At 39.0% G+C, this 25,124-nt stretch overlaps 1 protein-coding gene across 1 annotated transcript in view; it reads right to left on the bottom strand.

The window, feature by feature from the left end:
• Positions 1-1,906: 1,906 nt before the first annotated feature.
• The window catches only part of st18 (ST18 C2H2C-type zinc finger transcription factor), a 73,421-nt gene continuing 50,203 nt past the window's right edge, over positions 1,907-25,124 (bottom strand). Inside the window, exons 16-19 of the mRNA XM_059991707.1 lie at positions 24,550-24,641; positions 18,030-18,133; positions 17,525-17,668; positions 1,907-2,055 (exon numbers count right to left, since the gene is read on the bottom strand). Of these exons, the coding sequence (XP_059847690.1) occupies positions 1,915-2,055; positions 17,525-17,668; positions 18,030-18,133; positions 24,550-24,641 (481 nt within the window). The 3' untranslated portion in view covers positions 1,907-1,914. The remainder of the gene's footprint in view (positions 2,056-17,524; positions 17,669-18,029; positions 18,134-24,549; positions 24,642-25,124) is intronic.

Genomic DNA, 25,124 nt, shown 5'->3' on the forward strand with positions numbered 1-25,124 from the left:
AAAATGGAATAACTTTGATCTGAATTAGGTTCTGCAGCTTGTATGATAACCTTTAAGTGATGCCTCAAATGACATTCACGTTGAATTATGAAGTAATACAGAGTCAAATGAGACAACCTATGAATAGAACATGTGGGAGTATCCTAATCAACAGTTCATGGGAAATAAATCACAGGAGCCCTTTGATTAATAAATTTAGAAAACAAATATACCACAGGACATATTCTAACTCACAAAGAACAAACATTATACCTAACACCACTGAGTGTTTAAAATTTGTTTTACAAAATGTGTTTCATCAACTGAAATAAATATGCAAAATTAACAGGCAAGTATTTCTAGTCACTTTTAACCATCAGCTACTGTCCTGTCACAAGCACAAATATATGTGCACATTTAGACCTATTCAAGCATATGCATGCATGAGGACATATGCAGGCATAGATGCACATGTGATACATATGGGTATGTACACAAGCCATTCACACACAAAGGCAGATTGTAGCAAATTTATGATCTAATATAGTGTACAAGAATTTTGAGATTTTACAGTTTAAAAAAATCCATAAAAACATTTTCATACAAGTGATTTTTTGTGATTCTTCTTGTCCATAGCTTCTCTGTTACTGTACAGTGGTCCCTGATATATAGCCTGTACCTGAACTGTAGCCAGGGTGAGCAATTTTTGCAAAACAGATGTACCAAATTCATGTTACCACAAGAGGGCAGTGTTTTACATTACACTTCTATTTGCATGATTCTTATAATTGATTGCTTTGTTGGTCATAAAAAATGCAATATAAAAAGTAAAGAATATATATATCCACAAAACACAGTAATAAGAAAATAAATTTATCGGAACACAAGAGACTAGAACAAAATAAAATCTGCTTGGAAATTCAGAAGGAAAACATAAATAATTTCTGTCTGTTATTTGCATTTAGAGCCCAAAGGGAATTGTCATTTATTAAAAGAAAATGTATATTTCTTTTGTTCCATAATCCAGATAAGCAGAATAATTTTACATTTTTCCCCAGAAAACCATTTCATTAAATAGCATTGTTTGCATAATTAAAATCAACAAATTATTAAATTAAAAATAATAAATAATAATGTATTATAAAAATAACCTAATCACTCACTTTTACAACAAATTATATAAAAAACTGAAAATTGGTGCAAACATAAAATTTCTTAAGTAAGTGCAGTGTTTTCAATGCTGTCATCCCTTCCAATTTCTGTTTAAAAAGTCAATGCCCTATTATAGACCTACATGAACTGGCTATGAAAACTATTAAAAATTAGCACTACACAACATTCTTCCTTACTTATTGCACATGGTGCATGTGGTTGAAGATATTTTAAATAAGCAGCCCTGAAATCATGCAATTGGATCTTAAGGTATATACATTTAGTGTGTCTGCAATTTGTCCCTCTGCTATTTTAGCAAGGGTGTAAAACCATTTATCTAAATAGGTTATCATCTCTGCTGAAGTTGCAGTGAAGGCCATTTTAGGTGAATATATTGTGCTTCAAATGCAAACACTACATAATTCCAAGGCTGTTTCTTTTTGTAAGTAGCGTGATGGTTGTACTTCCAAACTCTGCTTCTGAGTTGATTTCATACGGGGCTGTAACTCTGTGACATCATCTCAGAGTATTGACAAACTGCAATGTTTTCTGATGCTTCAATGAATGTTACTTGGTTTTATTTATGATTACATCAAGTTACAGCCCATTAGGGTTATTATTCTGTCTTGCTAGGTGGCTGTTGTAAATATGGAGTTTGCATTTTCTAAGACATGCCACTATTACATGTGCGACAAACACTTGAAGCTGAAGTGTACTGCCTATAAGTAAAAAATGTCATTAGCATTTACAGAAGCAGCACCAGTAAACTGGCAGGGACAAGTTTCACACCTGGATACCCTTCACTGCTTGTTTTATGCTCTCCAGAAGGGCTTTGCTTTCAGGAGTGTAATTCCTTTCCAAGCTGCTGTACATGTCAGTCAGAGTGTTCACATACAAATCAAAATTCTGTTCGCTGATTGGTTCCTAAGTGAAAAATTCACATTTAGCACAATGAATATAAATATAGTTCAAATTCAATGCAACAAGATTTTTCACAACATAAAGCAACACTTGAAGGGAGCATTTGATTCTTGCTTCACTGAATGAGGATTTCTCACTGTTACCTCGGTGCTAATAACTGCAGTACAGCCACTGAGTACTGACCAGCAAACCCATAGTAGCCCCACTTTATGTCCCAACATCAGTCAGCTATATGGAGCAACAAACAAGATGCTGGTGGAACTCAGGAGTTCAGGCAGCATCTGTGGATGAACCATTAGCAGTTGATGGCTTGGGTCCAGACCCTTCATCTGAACTGAAAGATAGAGGGTAGACAGCCAGCAGAAGAAGGCGATAGGAAGTTGTGTAACAAGAGCTGGCAAGAGGTAGGTAGATCGGCCAATGGAGAAGAGAGTGGAAATAATGGCAAAGACTGGGAGGTCAGCGACAGAGGCAACAAACAATATAAACAATGAAAACAGCGCAGGAGCAGGCCTTGTGGCCCATAATGTTGTGCCCAACCAATTAATCTAATGATGCCTAATTAAACTAACACCTTCTGCATGCACATGATTCACTTCCCTCATATCATGTGTTAACTGAGAGCCTTTTAAACACTATTATCACATTTGTCATCACTGCAATTCCATTCTCTGTGTATAAAAGAATCCCTCACACATCACCTTTGAAATTTCAACCATGAATTTTCAAACTCCCCTTCAATGCATACCCTTGGCTATTAAATGTATTGACCCTAGATAAAGATATGTGCTCTCTACTCTCTATATACATCTGTTAATTTTATAAATTACTATCTGGTTGCCCCTCAGCCTTCACTGATCTAGAAACAAAGTAGTTGATACAGTCTAGTCCATTATAGATAGCCCCCCACTTCAACCATTGAGCACGTTTACAAGGTAGCATCCATCATCAAGGACCTCCATGCAATGCTCTCTTCTCACTGCTGCTATCAGGAAGGATGTACACGATCTTCAAGTTTCACACCACCAGGTTCAGGAATAGTTATTACTGTAGGCTATTTAATATTTCAGTAATATTGTGACTATATTGTTTGATTAAGCATTCTTTGTTTGTTCACATAATACCTTACGGTTTAAATGCAAAAGTATGTGAATGGTATATTTAATTTCACCACCATGTCACATCTGAGTGCCTCACAAAAGAAAAGGAACAAAGTACACAAGTATTCAGTGCTCCTGCGTGTTCCTTTCAAGGAGTTTTGGAGTCACAAAACATAACAGTGGCAATGATGAAGTTAAAAAATGAACCTGAGGCTACTGCCTACCTGTTGAAGTGCAGCACATTTTTTCTTTGGAAGGAGAGAAGGAGAGAGAGATGGTTGAGTTAAAAATGGCACAAAATGGAAAAAAATCATAAATAAGTTGTACCAAGTGATAATAATAAATTAACAAAAAAGAAGAAATGGCTGGCTGCATCAAAAAGATAACAGTTAACTGGATGTGTAGTGAATGAACTTGGCAGTATTTTGAAGTAAGTGAAATAGTCAATGAGAAATGACTGCCAGTGTTGTGAAGTGCAATAGATGGAAAAGCATACAGTTTGCTTAGAAGTTTAACAGCTACAACCAAACCAGCCGAAATGAACTTTGCTGATATCGTGAACTTGATGCAGGAACATGTAGAACTGAGACCATTGATGATTGTAGAATGCTTTAGGTTTCATAATTGCAATCAAAAGGAGGGGAAGTCCATTTCAGCTTATGTGGCTGACTGGAAGAAATTGTCCAAGCATTGTCGGTTCAGAGATGGGCTTAATGATGCACTGAGAAATCGTATAGTTTGTGGAATCTTGCAAGAAACAATTCAAAAACAGCTCCTGACTAAAGCAGAGCTCACATTTAAATGATCAATTGAAAATAGCTATATCAATGGAAACAGCAGCCAGGGGTGCAATTGAGATGCAGTTAGGAATGAAGAAGAGCATGAATGAAATTGCAATATCTAAGCAGAGTCCTGCCTGGCTGAACAAATTGTGTCAATATTGTGACAGGGGCCCACACACACGAGACCAATACTGACTTAAAGCTGAAATTTACAGAAAATGCAACAAATAGGATACATAGTAAGAGCATGTTGGGCATAAAAAATAAATGGACTGCACAGGGAATAGAAAAAGATAACAAGTCAAGTTGCAGTTTTAACAAGAGCACTAATCAGAATGCTGTTGATGAAAATCTGATAATGATGAGAGTGACACAGAACTGAGTAGTCTTGAGATTTATGATGTGAAAACTAACAAGGGATAAGCAATATGGCTTACTCTAGAAGTGAACAACAAATTAAAATGGAATTTGACACAACCTCGGCTGTTTCAGTCATTACACAAAATAAGTTTGAACAGCATTTCAAATACCTCACAGTGCTTAAATCTTTAGGCCTGAATGAGACTATTTAAAATTTACAATGCTGTGGATGTCTTTATAGCTGTTGCATACATTACTATGCAAAAGTCTTATCCACCCTGTACCTTTTCTTTTAAATGTTTACTTTTTGTGTTCTGCATTTTGTCAGTAGGTAAAAAGCAAAATTTAGCTTTCCAAATATTTATTTTCCAAAATATTAAATGTTTCAGAGACATTTTAGTTTTTCATTAAATAAAGTAACATATAAAGTAAAAGTCCAATCACAAACAAGGGAAAATCTGCAGATGCTGGAAATCCAAACAACTCACACAAAATGCAGGAAGAACTCAGCAGGCCAGGCAGTATCTATGGAAAAGAGTACAGTCGATGTTTTAGCCTGAGACCATTCAGCAGGTCCACTTTGCAAATAAAAATTTGATTACTTTGTAAGCATATGGCCCAATGCACGATTAAACAAAGACAACAGACAGGTGATAATGATCAAGGACCAAATGAACTAAACTGATTAACTGAAACAGAAATGATGTAGAAGGAATCAAACTGGGCAAGGGACAACCAAACTAAAAGATGAGGGTGTGGCAGATGTGACATTTTAACCTTCAAATGATCAATTATTACACCAAGGCAAGAGTGAGCACAGCAACAAGACTCAAGGTGGTCATCCTGCATCAGCAATGTTGCTCCCAAGTAGAAATTTTGTGGCAGACAGAAGTCTCAAGATTTGCTGTCCAAGCTCTTCTGAAGGAATAAAAAGAAATTGAGGACCAGAAGCACAGTGGCTGGCCATGGAAGCAGATGAGAGATACATCAAACTGATGCCCCTTCTAAATCGGAAGAAGTCCATCACTCTGTTCAGCTCTGAACTCACAGATATCACTGGAACCCAAGTATACCCTTCAACAGTCCAGAGAAGTCTTGACAGCAGAGGATTTCATGGAAGAGTTGCTGCCAAAAAGGCTTTCACCCAAGTGAAAACAAAGTTACCTATGCACAAATATACAAGGACTGGGGCACTGAGTAATGGCAATGAATGTTCTGAACTGACAAGACACAAAATTTGAAATTATTGCTGTTTATTCGTAGAAGAGCTAGAGAAGCTACCTGAATGAGAATTTGCAGCCAACATTGAAGCATGGCAGAGGTTCCCTGTAGGCTAGGGACTTATTTCCACAATTGGAGTTGGTGATCTGGTCAGAATTAATGGAATCCTCAATGCTGAGAAGTACAAGCAGATTCTCATCCATCACGCAATACTTCAGGGAGGTGTCTGATTGGTCCCAAGTTCATTTGGCAGCAGGACAATGACCCTAAACACATGACCAAGGTCATAAAGAACTACCTTCAGTGAAGAGAGGGACAAGGAGTTCTGCAATAGATGTATGGCATCCACAGAGCCCTGATCTCAAAATATCGAGGCTGTCTGGGATCACCTGGAGAGACAGGAGCAAGTAAGGCAGTGAAACTCTATAGAAGAACTGTGGCAAATTCTCCAAGATTATTGGAATAACATATCAGCCAATGACAGTTTTACCTAAGAGTTTTAAACGCAAAGTGCGGTCATAATAAATATTGATTTGATTTTATTTTTTTTTACTGTTTATTGGTCTTCATAGTAATTTTTTTTGTTAGAAACTTTTCATTTCATTATTTTTGAAAGCATCTTCACTTTACAGAATTTTTAACACTGAGACACCAACACTAAACTGATTCCACAACCTATGGATTCACTTTGAAGGACTCTACAGTTCTTTTCTTTTTGTATTCAGATGGTTTGTTTCTCAGTAGTATCCTGATAATCCACTTCTGCACCCTCCACATCCTTTCACAGAGTCATAGAGTCAAAGAAAAGAACAGAGCAGAAACAGGCTCTTTGGCCTATTTAGTCAGTGCTGAACTATTTAAATTGCCTAGTCCCATTGACCTGTGCCCTTGACCATAGCCATCCATACTCCTATCCTTGTACCTGTCTAAACTTCTCTTAAATGCTGAAACCAAGCTTGCACGCATCACTTGTGCTGGCAGCTCATGCCACACTCTCATGGCCCTCTGAATGAAGAAGTTTCCCCTCATGTTCCCTTAAATTTTTCATCTTTCAACCTTAACCCATGACCTCTGGTTGTATTTCCACCCAACCTCAGTGGAGAAAGCCTGCTTGCATTTACCCTATCTATGCCCCTCATAATTCTATGATCTTCCTTCAATCTTCTACGTTCTAAGAAATGAAGTCCTAACCTATTCCATCTTTCCTCATGACTCAGGTCTTTGAGTTGCAGCAACATCCTTGTAAATTTTCTCTGTACTCGTTCAATCTTTCCTGTAGGTAACTGACCAAAACTGCACACACACAACACTTCAAATTAGTCCTCACCAAATTTGTCTTATACGATTTCAACATATATCCCATCTCCTGTACTCAATTATGAATGCCAATGTGCCAAAAGCTTTTTTTTAAGACTCTAGCTACCTGTGCTGCCACTTTTGTTAAATTATTGAGTTGTATTCCAAGATCCCTTTGTTCTACCACACTTTTCAGTACCCTATTGTTCACCGTGTGAGATCTAACCTAATTTGTCGTACTGAAGTGCAACACTTCGCACTTGTCTGTGTTAAATCCCATCTGTCATTTCTCAGCACATTTTTCCAGTTGGTCCAGATCCCACTGCAAGCTCTGATAGTCTTACTCGCTCTTCACTGCACTCTTAATCTTGACGTCAAGTGCAAATTTGCTGATCCAGTTAACCAAGTTATCATTCAGATCATTGATACAGATGAAAACAACCCAATACTGATCCTTTTAACACTCCACTTGTCTCAGGCCTCCAGTCAGAGAGGCAACCATCTCCTACCATTCTGTGGCTTCTCACACAAAGCCAATATCTAATCCAATTACTATCTTGTCTTGAATGCCAAGCGACTGAATCTTCCTGACCAACCTCCCACACAGGACCTTGTCAAATGCCTTCTATGTGGACAATATCCACTGCCTTGCCTTCATCAAATTTCCTGGTAACTTCCTCTAAAGAATTGTATAAAATTGATTAGACATGATCTATCATGCACAGCCCTGTTAACTATCCCTAAATAGTCTCTGTCTATCCAAATATTTATATGTCCGATCCCTTAGAATACCTTCCAATAACTTTTCCATTTATGATGTCAGGCTCACCAGCCTATAATTTCCTGCTTTATTTTTACAGCCTTTCTTAAACAGTGGAACAAAATTGGCTATTTCCAACCCTCCCTGATCCTTGTTGCAAGGATGATTTACATTTTTCTGATAGGACCCCTGTGACTTCTGCACTTGCCTCCCACAGGGTCCAAGTGAACACCTTGTTAAGCCCAGAGGATTTAGCCACCCTAATTTGCCCCAAGGCAACAAAACTCCTCATCTTCTGTAATCTGTAAAGGGTTCTTGACTTTGCCACTGAACTACCTCTCTTCCATCAACTCTGTGTCTGTCTCCTGAGTAACTAAAGAGGCAAAAAATCCATTTAAGATCCCCCCCCCCCTCCAATCTCTTTTGACTCCACACACAGCTTAACATTTTATTTTCCAGAGGAACAATTTTGAACCCTTGCAATCTTTTTGCTCTTAACATATCTGTAATGTCCCTTAGGATTCTCCTTCATCTTGTCTGCTAGGGCAACCTCATGCTTTCTTCTAGCACTCCTGATTTCTTTCTCAAGTGTTCTCTTGCATTTCTTATACTCCATTAGTATCTCATTTGTTCCTACCTGCCTATACCTGCTATGCACCAGCTTTTTATTCTTAACCAAGGCTTCAATATCTCTTTAAAACCAAGGTACTCTATTTCCATAATGGGATGACCAAAAGTGAGTGCAATATTCCAGATACAGCCTAACCAGAGTTTTATAAATTGGCAACATAACTTCCTGATTTGTGAAACCATTGCCTCAACCAAGAAGGTTAAGCAGGCTACACACCGTATTTATCAGTCTGTTAACTTCCGTGGCGTCTTTCAGTGAGTATAGACCTGTATCTGATGATCCCTGTTTGCATCAAACACTGCAGATGATGGAATTTCATCAGAGGAAAGTGGAGCATGTGAGCAAATCAGGGAAATGTGGAGGACTGATAGGACTGATGTGGAGGAAGAGAACCAGTGGGTGATGGACAGATGGAATGGATGGAAGAGGGATGGACAAGGCTACCTTTTTGCTGAGAATCTGAACTCTGTAAAAAACTGGCCTTCTAGAACACCTAGTAGTAAGCATCTGAATTCTCCTTTTTATTCCCTCATGTCTGACCTCAGAGTCCTCCATTGCCAGGGTGAGGCTAAATGCAGCCAAGGAATATAACCTCATACTCAGCCTGGGCCTAAACATTAAATTCTCCAATCTCATGTTTTCCCCCTTTCTCTCTCTTCCTGATCTACCCAGTTCATCCCACACCCATCCTATGCACCCCTTCACCTTTTCTTCCACTCTCATCTACCCACTTCATCCATCTATCACCCACACTGAGTCTCCTCCCCATCACTGTTCCCATCTCCCTGATCTGATTCAATGCTTCTTTCCCCCTGCAATCAGATTCCATCACTGCTGCCTTCACCTATGGAAGTTCAAAGTTCAAAGTAAATTCATTATTATAAGTGCACATATGTCACCATACACATCCCTAAGATTAATTTTCTTGTAGAACAAAGAAATACAATAGAATCAAGGAAAAACAAGCAAAAAGACTGACAAAGGAAGACAAACTGTGCAAATATAATAATAATAATAATAATAATAATAATAATAATAAAAAAATAGGAACTAAATGATACAAGAACACAAGTTGTGGAGTCCTTGAAAGTGAGTCAGTAGGTTGTGGAATCAGTTCACTGTTGTGGTGAGTAAGATTATCCAGCTTAATGACTGAACTTTTCCTAAACCTGTTGGTGTGGGACATCCCGGCCCTGTTATTATTCCCGCTCTTCCCTCCTCTGCCTGTTTCTCACTGCCTCCTCATCCAGATTCGACTATCACCTATCAGGTCTTGCCCAAACCTTTCTTTCCTCCTTTTTATCCTGGCTCCCTTGCCTCTATCTTTCAGTCTCAATCTGATACCACCTTCCACAGCTGTGTCCTGACCCGCTGAGTTCCTCTACCATGATGGTTGTTGCTCCAGATTCCAGTATCTGTAGCCACAGCAATCTATCCACCTGGGAAATCCTCATTGTAGGAGGTTGAATATAAAACCCATGCACATTAACAAAACCACCCTGAATGGCATATACCTCTTATTCCTGTATTTCAACCTATTAAGGCCATGTTATCATTTTCCTTATTATTAGGGAATGTAGGCATACAAGTAACTCACTGTGACTTCTACCATTATAGACCAGTTTATAGCCTAGAGTGTCTTAAAGAAAAGAATATTAATGAATTGTAAAGAAAAGCATTCTACTTTAGAAACATAGGAGCATAGAAAACCAACAATACAGGCCCTTCGGCCCACAATGCTGTGCCGAACATGTACTTACTTTAGAAATTACCTAGGGTTACCCATAGGCCTCTGTTTTTCTGAGCTCCATGTAGTCTGTCCAGGAGACTTAAAATACCCTATCGTATCCGCCTTTACCACCGTCACCTGTACCCAACTTTCCAATCTGACCCGGCACTAAAATCAGTAAAACATAAGCTCAATCCGCCCAGACTCTACTGCCTCAATTCTGCTTGTACACACCACACTGCAGCCGTCCTGCAATTATAGACTGCATCACACAGAAAATAAAGATAAAGAATTATTCTGAAGTTGTAATAACACTTCCTTAAAATTGTGAAGGAAGAAATATACATCCCAGATCTATTATCATGACAGTTTTATGTAGTGTAACATAGGATTGTATTGTGACAGATGCCACATTTTAGATATGACTTTTTATTGTGCTAATGTATCTATAACTGGAAAGTAGCATTACATAGATCATAGAACATAGACATTTACAGCACATTACAGGTCCTTTGACCCACAATGTTGTGCTGAATATGTAACCTACTTTAGAAACTGCCTAAAATTATTCTGCCACATGGCCCTCTAGTTTTCTAAGCTTCATGTACCTATCTAAGAGTCTCTTAAAAGACCCTATTGTATCCTGTTTCACAACTGCCACTGGCAGTGCATTCCACGCACCCACCACTCTCTGTGTAAAAAAACTTACCCCTGACATCTCTTCTGTACCTATTTCCAAGCACACCAAAACTGTGCCCCTCATGTTAGCCATTTTAGCCTTGGGAAAAAGCCTCTAGCTATCTCCATGATCAATGTCTCTCATCACCTTATGCACTTCTATCAGGTCACATTTCATCTTCTGTCGATCCAAGGAGAGAAGGCTGAGTTCACTCAACCTATTCTCATAAGGCACGTTCCCCAACCCAGGCAACATCCTTATAAATCTCCTCTGCACTCTTTCTATAGTATCCACATCCTTCCTGTAGAGAGGTGACCAGAACTGAGCACAGAACTCCAAGTTGGGTCTGACTAGAGTCCTATATAACTGTAATATTATCTCTCAGCTCTTAAACTCATTCCCATGATTGATGAAGGCCAATGCACCCTATGCCTTCTTAACCACAGAGTCAACCTGTGCAACAGCTTTGAGTGTCCGATGGACTCGGACCCCAAGATCCCTCTGATCCTCTGCACTGCCAAGATTCTTACCATTAATATTATATACTGCCATCATCCTTGACCTACTTTATTAAATTCTATAGCTTATTTTGACCATATTTAATGCCTCAACTGTAACCAAATCCTTTGTTGTTGAGACATAAATACAGTTTTGTTTCAACATATGTTTCAACAGCTGTTTCTGTTTCGATAATAACATTGATCTATTTGATCCTTCATGGGAATCAATGATCCGATTCTTGTCCAGGCACAATTATATACATGTAAGTGTATCATTGTTAGATCTGCAGTTCCTAAAATCATTGTCCAACAAACAAAAGCAAAGCCCTTTTGCTGGTGAGATCAGGCAGAGGACAAACATAAGCAAGAACGAGACCTCTCCTTCTCCATAATTATGTTGAAACTAATGGCATAATGATCATTAGATGCAAAGCGTTCCACTATACAAAATTCAGCCACCTGCCTGTTTCATTTCTTAACAGGTGACCTAGTACCACACTTTATGTACTGATTAAGGAAAATTTCTTGAACCCATTTGACAAACTCTTTCCGATCCAGCCCTTTTACAGTATGGGAGTCCCAGTCAATATGTGGAAAGTTCAAAACAACTACTATCACAACCTTTTGATTCTGGCAACAGTCTGCGATATCTTTACAAATTTACTCCTCTAAATCCCACGGGCTGTTGGGTGATATATAATCTCATTAACATTGTCATCCCCGTTTTATTCCTCAGTACCATTCATATGGACTCAGAAGACGAGCTCTCCATTCTGTCCTGTCTGAATATTACCATGACATTTTCCCTGCCACCCCTCCTCCTTTAATCTCTCCCACTCTATCACATCTAAAACAATGGAACCCTGGAACATTGAACTACCAGCTCTATCCCTCCTGAAACTAAGTTTCCCTAATGGCTACGTTAACATAGTTCCATGTGCTGATCCATACCCTGAGCTCATCCACCTTTCTTACAATACTCCTTGTACTGAAATACACACAACTCAGAACATTAGTTCCACTTTGCTCAATCTTCCGATTCCTAACTTGGCATGTAGCCTTAACATCTTTCCTCTCAACTACTCCACCATCTACTCTGGCACTCTGGTTCCCATCCACCTGCAACTCTAGTTTAAACATTCCCCCCCACCCCAACCCCCATGCTGCAGTAGCAAACCTTTGGCAAGGATATTAGTTCCCCCTCTAATTCAGAAGCAAATTTCCCTTCTGTACAGGTCCCACATTCTCTGGAAGAGAGCCCAATGATCCACAACATCTGAAGACCTCTTTCTGGCACCACCTTCTTAGTCACATGCTAAACTGTATGCTCTTCCAGCTTCTGGCCTCGCAAACAAGTGGCATGGGTAGCAATCCTGTGATCACATCCCTGTCCTTTAACATAGCACCTAACTCCCTGAACTCCGTTTGCACCCAGCAGGATGGACGAACAACCAATGTGCAAAAGACAACAAACTATGCAAACACAAAAGAAAAAAATAAGTAACAATAATAAATTGAATAAGCAATACCTATCAAGAACATGAGATGAAGAATCCTTGAAAGTGAGCCCACAGGTTGTGGGAACAGTTCGGTGATGGACTGAGTGAGTTGAGTGAAGTTATTCCCTCTGTTTCAAGAGCCTGATAGTTGACGGGTAATAACCTGTCCGTGTGAGTCTAGAGGTTCCCATGTCACTTTCCTGATTGCAGCAGTGAGAGGAGAGCATGACCTGGGTGGTGGGAGTCCTTGATGGTGGATGCTGCTTTCCTGTGACAACATTCCATGTAGATGTCCTCAGTGGTCAGGAGGGCTTTATTCTTGATGGAATGGGTCATACCTAGGGGAAAGGCCCCACAGTACTCTGCATTGGCTGCATATCCTTTTTCACCCTCCTAACAGGTACCCAGTAACTTGAGTTCTGCACCTTAGATGTAACTACCTCTCTGTAAATTCTGCCAATCAACCCCTCAGCCTCCAAATGAGTTCATTCAGTTCCAGCTCCAATGCTTTATCATGGACAGAAAGAAGCTGCACCTGGATGCACTTCTTGCAGGTGTAGTTGTCAGGGACACTGGACGTCTCCCTGCCTTCACACGTTCTGCAAGAGGAGCATATGGATTTCCTGCCTGGCATCCCCAATGCTCTATAAGAAAGAAAGAAAAATTACTTGAAAAAATCTACCTGCAGACTCCACCTCTCCTTGCCAAAGCCTCTAAGAGCCACAACCTGAATCTCCCCACTCTAACTCTGGCCTGCTCCCACAATGGCTGCTCCGCTTAAACCTAACTTCATTTTTTTGAACCCTGCCAAGTACCTAATTATATATAATCAATGTCACCTTGAGAACTGTGGCACACAGAATATCCTGACTGCCCCTGCTCCCTTCTTTGCTAGTCTCTGACCCACTGCACAATCCAATAGCTCATCAGGAACTTCGGTGCATGGAATTCACTATCTGCAATCTACACCTGCAATCCTCCAAGGCTGTTCTTTTCAGGATCCTTGAGCTTTCCTGTGTGGCATAAAACATTTTCCACAAATTATCAAAGACAATGCCTTCGCCTTTTCCTCCCTAGTATCAAATGCACTTGAAGGTAGATAGGAAATTAGTAAGCAGCCTCCTGAATGCACACTGGCCACTGCATTAATCCATAACAGTTGTTCTCATGGGAATGTAGTTCAGAACCAGCTACAGCCCTCACAGCAAAGTCTTTCCATAATGTGGGCAACAGCTGAAAGAGAAGGTGGGATAAAGTGGCAGGAAAAGTCGAACCCACTAGATTGATGGAAGACACTTTGACAGTCCAATAAACCCCAAAGTTCTGTACTGCCTAATTTATGAAATACTTAGAAACACTTTGCAAGTTTTTGAATGCTCTAGATTTTCAGAAAATTCAGAAATACTGTTTAAATAATTTGTAAAATAAGTCACTTTATGAAATCTGAAAACATTTAAAAAATCTAAAACATTTTAATCACATGTAAAGCAATTATAAATATTTAAATTTGTTCAAAGCAACTAAAAATAAATGCATTTACCTAATATTTACCTTTGCTTCTGGGAGTCATTTCCCCTCCATTGAATTGAACAGTAGTGCACTACTGCTTATGGTCTAGCCGAATGAAAGGTGTTAGATTCCCCACTGTATGTATTGGAAATTGCCTCACCTTCTCACTCTCATGTTGAATTCTATGGAAGTCCTGTATCCAAGTGTACTCAGGGAAAAAAGGCAATGAAGCTAGAAAGTTTGAATCTTTGAAACCTAGAAAAATCTGGGGAGACCTTATTCAAACACTTAAGCTTCTAAGGAGGCCTGATGTTGAGATGTTTTCACTAGTTGGAGCCACTAACAAAGAGACATAGCTTCCAAAAAAAAAAAGTGCAAGTCATTTTAAACCAATGTACATAGAAGTTTCTTTCTTAGGAAGTAGTGAACCTGGAATTCTTTGTCTCCAAGGATGTGGGAGATCAGAATATGAGATATATTAGTTAGAATTTTAGATATATTGGAATATTAGATACATGTACAGAACTGTACAAAAGTCTTGGGCACATGTTAGGTGAAGATTGTTTCAAAAATATTGAAATGAAAAGTTTCTAAATTTCAAAAAATATATACTATAAAGGGCAGTGAACAGTAAAAATCTAAATCAAATCAAGAATTGGTGTGACTACCCTTTGCCTTTAAAATTGCACCAATTCTCTTAGGTACAATGTCATGCAGTTTTACAACAAAATCAGGAGGAAGGTTTTTCCAAGCACCTTGGAGAACTTGCCACAGTTCTTCTGCAGACTTTGACCACTTCACTTGTTTCTGTCTCTCCAGGTAATCCCAGACAGCCTCGATGATGTTGAGATCAAGGACCTGTGGTGGCCATACCATCTGAAACCATATAAAAAAATCTAGGGCGCCTAAGACTTTTGTACAATACTGTAGATAAGAAGTGAGAAAAAAGATTATATTTAAAAGGCTGAGGAACTGGAAGTTTGAATCTGAAGGGGAACAGTCACCGGAGAAGAACTGAGGCCAGTATAAATCAACCACAATCATGTTGCCCAGCAGGACAAGGCCAAGGGGTCTGGTGACCTTTCCTTCTCCTATTTTGTTGCATTGTTTTCTTGTGCTCTTGAGTGGCTGTCTGCAACTTTGGTTTTTCCACATATACATTGAAATCCTAAAGTTGATGACATTTACTTAAAAGCAATGTTATTCTTCAAAATGATAAATGCTATTAGTTTGCAGAATATCTTGATCATCTACCTTCGTAGCAATATTGCTAGTCATGTAAAATGGCAGTTGATACATGCCATCTACCGTCAAAAGTTAAAGTAAGATTTATGGTTCATGTGTTTTTAAGCAATCAAAAATGATGCATGAAATAACTAATGTTGCACAGCACTTACATACTTTAATACTTAATTATGGGAGAAACTGCAAGTATGCTGTAATAAAATATTAATATCAAATAGGCTTTTTAATTGCTTTAAATATGTAGTGATTATTTTTGTAAATTTAGTTATTTGCTTCATTTCCAGTTGGTTACCAGTAGTTAAAACTGACAATAAAACATCACTCAAACAGATTATCTATTCTAAATTAATTGCATTTATGCAATATGATCCTGTACATTATTTGCACCCATTGATTTGCCAAACAATTGGTTACTATAACCAGCCAATATTGTGACCTGGATTTTGTGGTTACAATAGTTGCAGCATTCACTATTACCACATGTGAAATCGATTGCAACTTGGGGAGTGCATTTTACATAAAAATCCTAAAAAATGTCTCACAGTTTCTTCACGTGCTACAGAGTTTTGCAGTTTTCTCCAAAGTAATCAAGGTTGCAAATCGATTTGACAAAAAAAGGTCTTTTTAAGCTATCCTCATGGTAAAAATCCTTGAAAGTGCTTGAAAGTTGTTTCATAAAGTGCACTGAAACTTTCAGTACTGTAGTGAGCCATAATTAATAATTAAGCAAATCTCTAGCACTAGGAAACTAATCATTATTTTTTTAACAAACAACTTTTCTCATGATAATTCAGCTTCTATTTATATCATTTGCACAAATTGAAGCTTTATTTTGTGCTTTCCAAAACTTTTTTGTAATATGGCTAAACAGTTGTTTTCTTCCTGTCCCATGAGTGATATTTAATGAGACAGGCTGCTCAGCCTGATTGATAGCCTATCTGTCCCACAAAATCTCTTGAAGTGAAGCTTGATAGCAAGCAACATATAAAAAAGGGTAAGTCTGCCCTGTGTGGAGATAGCTGAATCTTTGTGACAGCTCTTTTAATACTAGTGCCTATTTAATGATAACCCTTTTAAATGTGAGAAAAGAAGTAAAAAAATATTAGGAATAGAAGGAAGTTTCCACAAATGTTCGTCACCATCATCATTATGTGTCGTGTTGCATGACATTGGTAATCACGGTCCTATGACCATGATTGTTCCTGGCAAATTTTTCTACAGAATTTCTTTGCCATTGCCTTCTTCTGGGCAGTGCTTTTACTAGACGGGTGACCCCAGCCACTATCAATAGTCTTCAGAGATTATCCATCTGGCATCCGTGGTCACATAACCAGGACTTGTGATATGCATGAATTGCTCATTTGACCAGCCACCACTCGTTCCCATGGCTTCACGTGTCCCTGTTCAGGGGACACCTTGCCCAAGAGTGACCTGGAGTCTTGTGGAGGGAAGGTGCACTTCGCACCTCCTTTGGTAGAAACTTATCTCCACCCTGCCACCCAGCCACAAATGCTATGCCACAAATTTGTTCTGTTCTGCATGGACTTCAAACTTGAGATAATGTTCACTGATTGAATTTCCTGGGGCTTATTGAAACTCCTGCTTAACAGTATAGCTGTATCTTAGTGTTTTTGATGGTTAAGTGGGGACGGTAGTGGAGGGCAGTGGTGGGTGGAACAATGAAATAAATGTTTCTTTACCCACGATTTTACTAGGGATACCAGGTGAACCTAAAGTGTCATTCACTTCCCACTTGGGGCATAGAAGGAATTCCACCAGAATGAGTAAATATGCCTTTGTTCTTCATTCATTAGTGGTACCAGATATGCCTTTCCATTCTGAAAATTCTCCATATAACTAAAGCCTTAAAATAGCAAGTTACATACATTGTTGCTTAATTCTATTCTATCAATACCATTCACCAGTCATAAGTATAGGAGAGAACTGTCATTTATTTTAGTTTAACTTGTGTACTTTTTAAAAATCACTGCAGGGAAATATAAATGGGGGATGTGTACTCTAAAATGTTTGAATTGCTTCAAAGACATTACAAAGTGTATCCATTAGAAAATTGATTTAAGGGGTCAGAAATACTCACATATTCATAATAATTTTGCTGTGCAGAAATGTTTTAGTTTCAGTTACTTGTTTGATAGCTTACCATTTGTGGGAGTTGGATGTCAGCGAGGCTGTTAATAAGGGCCTGACTCAGACCAGCTAATTCCTTTAACAAACTCTCATTGTGCTGCTCAATTAGTTTATTCTCCTCCTCAATTGTTTTCAAATTGCTCTCCATGGAAGTAATCTAAAATTTAGAAATAATTTTTCTTTAATTACATAATGGGCGCTTTACAAATTTCACAGAAATACAGCTTTGATTTATTATTGACAATGTAGCACTAAGAATTTTGCAGTTGGTAAACTACAGAACTAGACGTTGACTATGTTAATGTGAGTATCAGCTAAACTATAAAGCTGTATTATTTAGTCAACACTGTGGAAACATAACTGGAAAAATAAAAGTCAGCCATTATAAGAAGACAATCAATGTCAAAGCACTGCATAAGGTGGCTGAAAATGTAGTGAAGTATAGCATATCCATGTCTTCAGATGAAATACTTCCATTGTTCCTGCAAAATGCAGCTCATGTACTGGCTGATGTTTACCTGTGTCTGAAGTTTTATCATATCTGCTTCCATTTTTAAATTTGATTCATTCAGCTCCTTAATTTCATCATCCAAATGATTGATCTCCTCATTGTTTTCAGCTCCTACAGAAAATAAAGGCAGTACATTTATCTATATGGTTGGTGCCTGTAGATGGCGTACAATTTTTATGGCAAATGTTTAGAAATTCATCCCTGTTCAGTCGCATTAAACACATTATATAAAGCAACAGCTGTGCGACCTCCTCAGCTTCTGAATGCACACTTATTACCATATAATGTGTTTATATGATGAGTACTCTTGACCAAGGATGAATTGTTATTGGTAAAGCAACTTATAGATTTTACTGTGTGGAAATCTCTGAATGTGCATGGTAGTCTGAAGGTCCTTTAATCTGCATGTGTATTCCACCAGGTGAAGTGATTGCCTTCAGTGATTAAGCTGCTTATATTTTGACCTAATGAAGACATACATACTAAACATATGACTCTTTTGACTCTATTTTCTTAATGTATTTTGATGGAACACAATTCAGGGAATGGCCAGCTCCAGCTGAATCCTTCAAGTAGTGATTAAATTCAGGTTGCAGTGAAAGATGATTTCTGAGTGACCCAGGCAATAGAAGAATAACTCAGGCTGTTTGAAAATAGCAATAGTCTACTCAATGACACTGTGAAAGGCAGCATAACCTTTTATTCTTATATGGCAATTATCATGACCATTCTCTCGGATTTTATTACTGTTCACTTCTTGAGTGACAGCTTCAGGCGGTTTTGAAAAAAGAATATTGTGTAATTTGTTCTCAACACTGACTTGTTCGCTGAAAGAAGTTAAAGCATACAGAATGGACCATTCTTTTATGGCAATCATCATGAACGCTCTCTGGGTTTTTAGGTGTTGGTCATCATTATGTTCTGCCCATGAGGGAGTCACTGAGGGAGTCAAATCCTGTTCCGTTCTCAAGTACCTCGGGATTTCTTAAGGGTTTTTAGTTTTTTAGTTAAGGCCAATAGTTCCTTGTTTCTGGGAATACTCATTTCTTAGAAAGTGCTTTTCCCTGCTGCTTTCTCCTTGAGTCTGGAACTTCCGTGATTTTCCTCATGCATGGTGGACTATAATCTGCGTGATGCAACTTGTGGGTCCAGCACCAACCTGGAGAAAGCTAGAGGCACAGAAATTTATTGCAACTCTTATTACTTCAGGTTGTTACGAACAATGGAGCATTAGCCTACTGAAGGTGTGATTAAAGATCTCCCTGGAGAAGAAAGAAGCCCACAACTGTTGCTCTTCTATCTTTGATGTGGAGAAAATGTTTCTAGAGAACCTGTACGCTAAGGTCTTCTTCTCTCCCTTACTTTCTCTCTCCTTCTTTCATTGTGCCACTGTGGCCCATAGTTCCTTTCCTTCTCTACTCTCTTATTCTGCAGGTCCAGAACTCTAAGATCCAAATTCCTCTCTTTTGATGGGGCAACCATAGCTCTAGTGAAACTTTATATTGTTCACTGCATCCTCTTACTACTTTGGAATATTAAAAGTTTCCAGCAATAGAAGTGAAAAATATGTGCAGTACCAGCTCTCCTCAGCACACACAAGTGGACAAGTCAACAAAGGTCCTCTTTCGAAAACACAATGAGATTGGCAGGGGTAATATTCTTGCTGTTGCTGAATGCTTGACTCCCTGTGAGTGACTAACATATTGTGTTAGCAGGTCTGTCACAGAACATCTTGACTGATGTAAAATCAATGTTGCATGAGGAGTGATGTCATGAAATGTCTAATCTGAATATATTCAACGTGTTCAACCACTTCATGTGTCACTGCATAATCAATTTGCTGGATGGTGCAATTTACACTTGGCAATAATTTCAATTAAGGCACACGTGCCTTTCTTGGACAGAGTTATTGATGTCAATAAGAACATGATTGTGCATTTCAAAATCTGGAGGGAAACTAAAAACCATGAGATGAAACAAAAAGCAAAGCAATGCAGCTCTAGCATTGACCTGTCTTCTTCATTCAGAAACTGCACTGAAGTCCGTCCGTTAGCTCCTATCTTTGTTGACAGGCAACTTAGGTCTTTGATGACACTCGAGCTCAAATTGCTTTCCAAATACATTTCAAAAAATTCCTTTAAAGATCTTCATGAATAAATCTGTTGTTGCATTTATTGATTTCCCTCATTAATACTTTTTGATTAGACAGGAGCACAGATGCAGTAGAAGTGTTCCTGCACTGGTCCAGAGTGGAGCGAGAGAAATCTGCCAGTTTTAGCCAAGTCTTTGACTAGACCACAGCACAGGTAGAGTAGAAGCATTCCCACACAGGTCTGGAGTGAAGCTTCAAAAACCCAGTCTCCGTAAAAGAGATGTACCATCCAGCAGAGTAGTCATTGTTGGAGTGATCTGAATCAAAGTATTAAGGCTTTCATTCAACAGACTTCAGCAACATGCCGTGTGGCAGTGAGGGTAGGAATAGAATGAGGTGGCAGATAAATGCACAGCTGAAGAATTGGAGCAGGGGTCAGGGATTCAGATTTCTGGATCATTGGGACCTCTTCTGGGGCAGGTGTAATCTGTACAAAGGCTGCACTTGAATCTGAGGGCAATAAATATCCTTGCAAGCAGGTTTGCTAGAGCTGTTAGCAGTGGTTTAAACCGGTATGGCAGAGGAATGGGAACCAGTATGATACAGCTGAGGATGAGCCTCAGCTCAAGTAGTGATGGGTACAATATGAATATGAGGAAGGACAAGCCAATGATTGGGTACAAATGATGGCAGTGCAAAGAGTTAAATTGTACCACAGAGGCAAAATTCAGAAGGGGGAAGAATGCAGGACTGAAGGTGCTGAGTTTGAATGTGCCTAGCATTTGGAATAAGGTAGATGAACTCATGGTGCAAATAGAGATTGTCTGATATGGTGTTCTGGGCATCACTGTGACGTGGCTAAAAGAAGGTCATAGTTGGGAGCTTAAAAGGGATACACTTTGAATTGAAAAGACAGGTAGGAAGACATAGGTGGAAGTGTGGCTTCATTGGTAGGAGATGGAATTGCATCTTTAGAAGAAGATGACATAGGGTCAAATCTTTGTGGGTGGAGTTAAGAAACTGCAAGAGCTTAAAAAACTATTATGGGAGTTATAGCCTAGATGTGGGGTTGAGATTGTAAAGAGAGCAGGAAAGGGAATGTAGTAAGAATAGTGTCACAATGGTAATTGGGGACATCAATTTTCAAGGAGATTGAGAAAATCAGGTTAGTGTTGGATCACAAGAGGGAATTTTTTGAATGACTACAAGATGGCTTTTTAGAGCAGCTTGTGCTTGAGCCTACTTGAGGAAAGGCTCATCTTAGATTGCATGTTGTGTAATAACCAAGATCTTATTAGGGAGCTTAATGTAAAGGAGCCTTTAGGAGACAGTGATCATAATACAATTGAATTCATACAGCAATTTGAGTGGAAGAAGCATAAGTTAGCAGTATTAGTATCACAATGGAATAAAGGGAATTACAGAGGTATGAGAGAGGAGCTTGTCCAGATGGATTGGAGGGAGATACTGGCGGGAATGACAGCAGAGCAGAAGTTTCTGGGAATAGTTCACAAGGCGCAGAATAGACATCTCTCACTGAAGAAGAAGTTCTCAAATGACCAGGATAGGCAACTGTAGCTGACAAGGGAGGTAACAGACAGCATAAAAGCCAAGGAAAGAGCATATAACGTAGCAAAAATGAGTGGGAACTTGGATGATTAGGAAGTTTTTAAGATCTAACAAAAAACAACTGAAAAGGTGATAAGAAGGGAAAAGATGAAATATGAGGGCAATAATATAAAGCAGGATACTAATTTTTTTTTAGTTAAATAAAGAGTGAAAAGGGGGTGAGAATTGATATTGGACCACTGGAAAATCATGCTGGTGACATGGTAATAGAGGACAATGAAATGGCAGATGAACTTAATCAGTACTCTGCATCTATCTTCACTGTGTAAGACACTAGCGGTGTGCTAGAGGTCTGTGAACATCAGGGAGCAGGAGTGAGTGCCATTGCTATTACAGAGGAAAAAGTGCGAGGTAAACTGAAAGGCCTTAAACTGAATACGTCACCTGGACCAGATGGACTACATCCTAGAGACCTGAGCGAGGTTGCTGAAAAGATAGCAGCTGAATTGGTTATGATCTTTCAGTTATCACTTGATTCTGGCATGGTTCCTTAGGACTGGAAAATTGCAAATTTCACTCCACTCTTTATGAAGGGAGGAGTGGAAAAGAAAAATAATTATAGGCCAGTTAGCCAACCCTCTGTAGCTGGGAACGTGTTGGAGTCCATTATTAAGGATGAGGTTTCGGGATACTGGACATTAATGATAAAATCAGTCAAATTCAGTTTGGTTTCTATAAAGGAAAATCTTGCCTGAAAAATCTGTTAGAGTTCTTTGAGGAAGTAACAAGCAGGGTGGACAAAGGAGGGGCAGTGAATGGCTGTTACTTGGATTTTCAGAAGGCATTTGATAAGGTGCCACACATGAGGCTGCTTAACAAGATAAAATACCATGGCATTACAGGAAAGATACTGGCATGGCTAGAGGAATGGCTTGCAGGCAGGAGGCAGTGAGTGGGAATAAAGGGGGCCCTTTCTGGTTGGCTGCCAGTGACTAGTGATTTTCCTCAGGGACCACTACTTTTCACATTGTTTGTCAATGATTTGGCAAATGGAATTGACGGCTTTGAGGCAAAGTTTGCAGATGATACAAAGCCAGTTGGAGTGGTAGGTAGTGCCGAAGAAACAATGCGATTGCAGAAGAATGGGCAAAAATTGGCAGGTGGGAAAGGTGCAAAAATGCAGACTATTATCTAAATGGAGAAAATTCAAACATCAGAGGTTCAAAAGGACTTGGGAGTCCTTGTGCAAAACTCCCAGAAGGTTTGAGACTGTGGTAAAGAAGGCAAATGCAATGTTGGCATTCATCTTGAGGGGAATAGAATATAAAAACAAGAAAATAATGCTGAGGCTTTTTAAGATACTAGTCAGGCCATACTTGGAATATTGTCAACAGTTTTGGGTGGCATATTTCAGAAAGAATGCATTGTCTTTGGAGAGGGTCCGGAGGAAGTTCACGAGGATGACTCTAGGAATTAAGGGGTTAACATATGAGGAATGTTTGGCAGCTTTGGTCCTGTACTCACTGTAGTTTAGAAGAATGCATGGGGATCTCATTGAACCTAACCAAGTGTTGAAAGGACTAAATAGGGTGGATGTGGAGAGGATGCTTCCACTGGTGGGGGCATCCAGAACTAGAGGGCACAGCCTTAAAACTGTAGGGTGACACTTTAGAACAGAGGTCAGGAGAAGAGTAGTGAATCTATGGAATGCTCTGCCATATACAGCTGTGGAGGCCAAGACTGTGGGTATACTTAAAGCGTAAATTGATAGTTTCCTGATTGGTCAGGGCATCAAAGGTTATGGTGAGAAGACAGGTGTATGGGGTTGAGTAGGATGCAGTATCAGCCATGATGGAATGGCAGAGCAGACTTGATGGACTGAATGGCCTAAATCTACTCCCATGTCTTATGGTCTTATTACCCAACACTCTATTATGGGGGAGGAACACAACATAAGGAATCTCGGATGATACAATTGCTCATAGAGCACCTGTCCCACAGTTCTAGTGATTGTGCTTGATAATGGCTTCTGCTAGTGTTTGTGTGGAATTTGCATGTTCTACTTGTGACCATGTGGGCTTCACCAGCTGTTCCAGTTTTCTTCCACATCCCAGAATATGTACAGGGCAGTTAGGTAATTCCTGTGAATATGTGGCAAAAAGTGGAATTTCAGGTAAGTTTGTAGATTGGACTCCGTAGTTCATGTTATGATGTGTTTCTGGTTTCCGGTCACTCCTTTTTTGTTTTTGTTATTTTGGGCGACTTTGATCAGGGCAGCTTGGAGGTAATGAACTGAATATGCCTGATTGTTTTTATCTTGGGTTTTACATTCAGTGTTTTTTGCTCAGTTTTATTTTGTTGCCATTTGAGCGATTTGTTTTTTATTGAGTGGTAAGGGTCTGATGATTTTCTTTGCTTCATGGCTGTCTGTGGGGAAGATAAATCTCCACAGATGTACACTGCAAGCATCCTTTGATAGTAAATACACTTTGAATCTTTGAAGTTGATGGAATGTGGGGAGATTGAAATGGGAAAAATATACGATTAGGGATGCTTGATGATTGACATGGACGTGGTAGGTCAAAAGGGTTATTTCCATGCTACATGACTCCATATGACTCAAAGCCAATTGAGGCAATAATGAATAATCATTTTCAATAATATATGAAAGTGCAGCAAAATTTAATAACCAAATTTTATCCCACAGAATGAACCCACAGGAAGTTGGAAGCCAAATAATTTATTTATTAAAGTTCTAGATTGCAATAGGACCCAATGTATGTAAACAGTACGAAGAAGGAATTAATCTAGTATAAACAAACTGATTTGAATTGTATTATTGTATGTCATTTGATTGTGTTCTTACCGCTACTTGCCCTGAGCTTGATGGTCATCATTTCATCACACGAGAGTTTGCTTCTCTTTAGTGCTAGGGAAGCTCGGGGGCAACCTGACAAACTGGAAATACAAAAATATGAGAAGAATCAGCATTTTCTATTCACATTTCATGAAGCAAATTTAGTTTGGGGTAGCAACTTAAAGAAAGTGTGTAAATGTATGTTGAAGTGTGTCTGTACCCTGAGGCACAGACACACAGGTAACTTTGAATCAAGCAGGGGTTTCAACAAAACACACTTGCTTTTTAATCAGAAGGTGCCAATGATGCCAAATATAAATCTATTGAAAGTCACTTCAAGCTAGAAATTACCATTCAGATAAACAAATTGGCTGATGCAACTGTATGATATTCTGTTTTATTCTGGTTTGATGGATTGAAATAACTGACCTACAGTAAGAAAGTCAAAGAAATACATTAAGGATTCATCTACCATTATCAGCATCGGTGATTTTTATTCTGTTACTGTAGAATGAAGAGAAAGTAAGGAAAATGTATAAACAAGAGATTCTGCAGATGATGGAAAATCAGAGCAATGCACAAAA

The sequence above is a fragment of the Hypanus sabinus genome, chromosome 1 (assembly GCF_030144855.1).
Source record: "Hypanus sabinus isolate sHypSab1 chromosome 1, sHypSab1.hap1, whole genome shotgun sequence".
Classification (NCBI taxonomy): domain Eukaryota; kingdom Metazoa; phylum Chordata; class Chondrichthyes; order Myliobatiformes; family Dasyatidae; genus Hypanus; species Hypanus sabinus.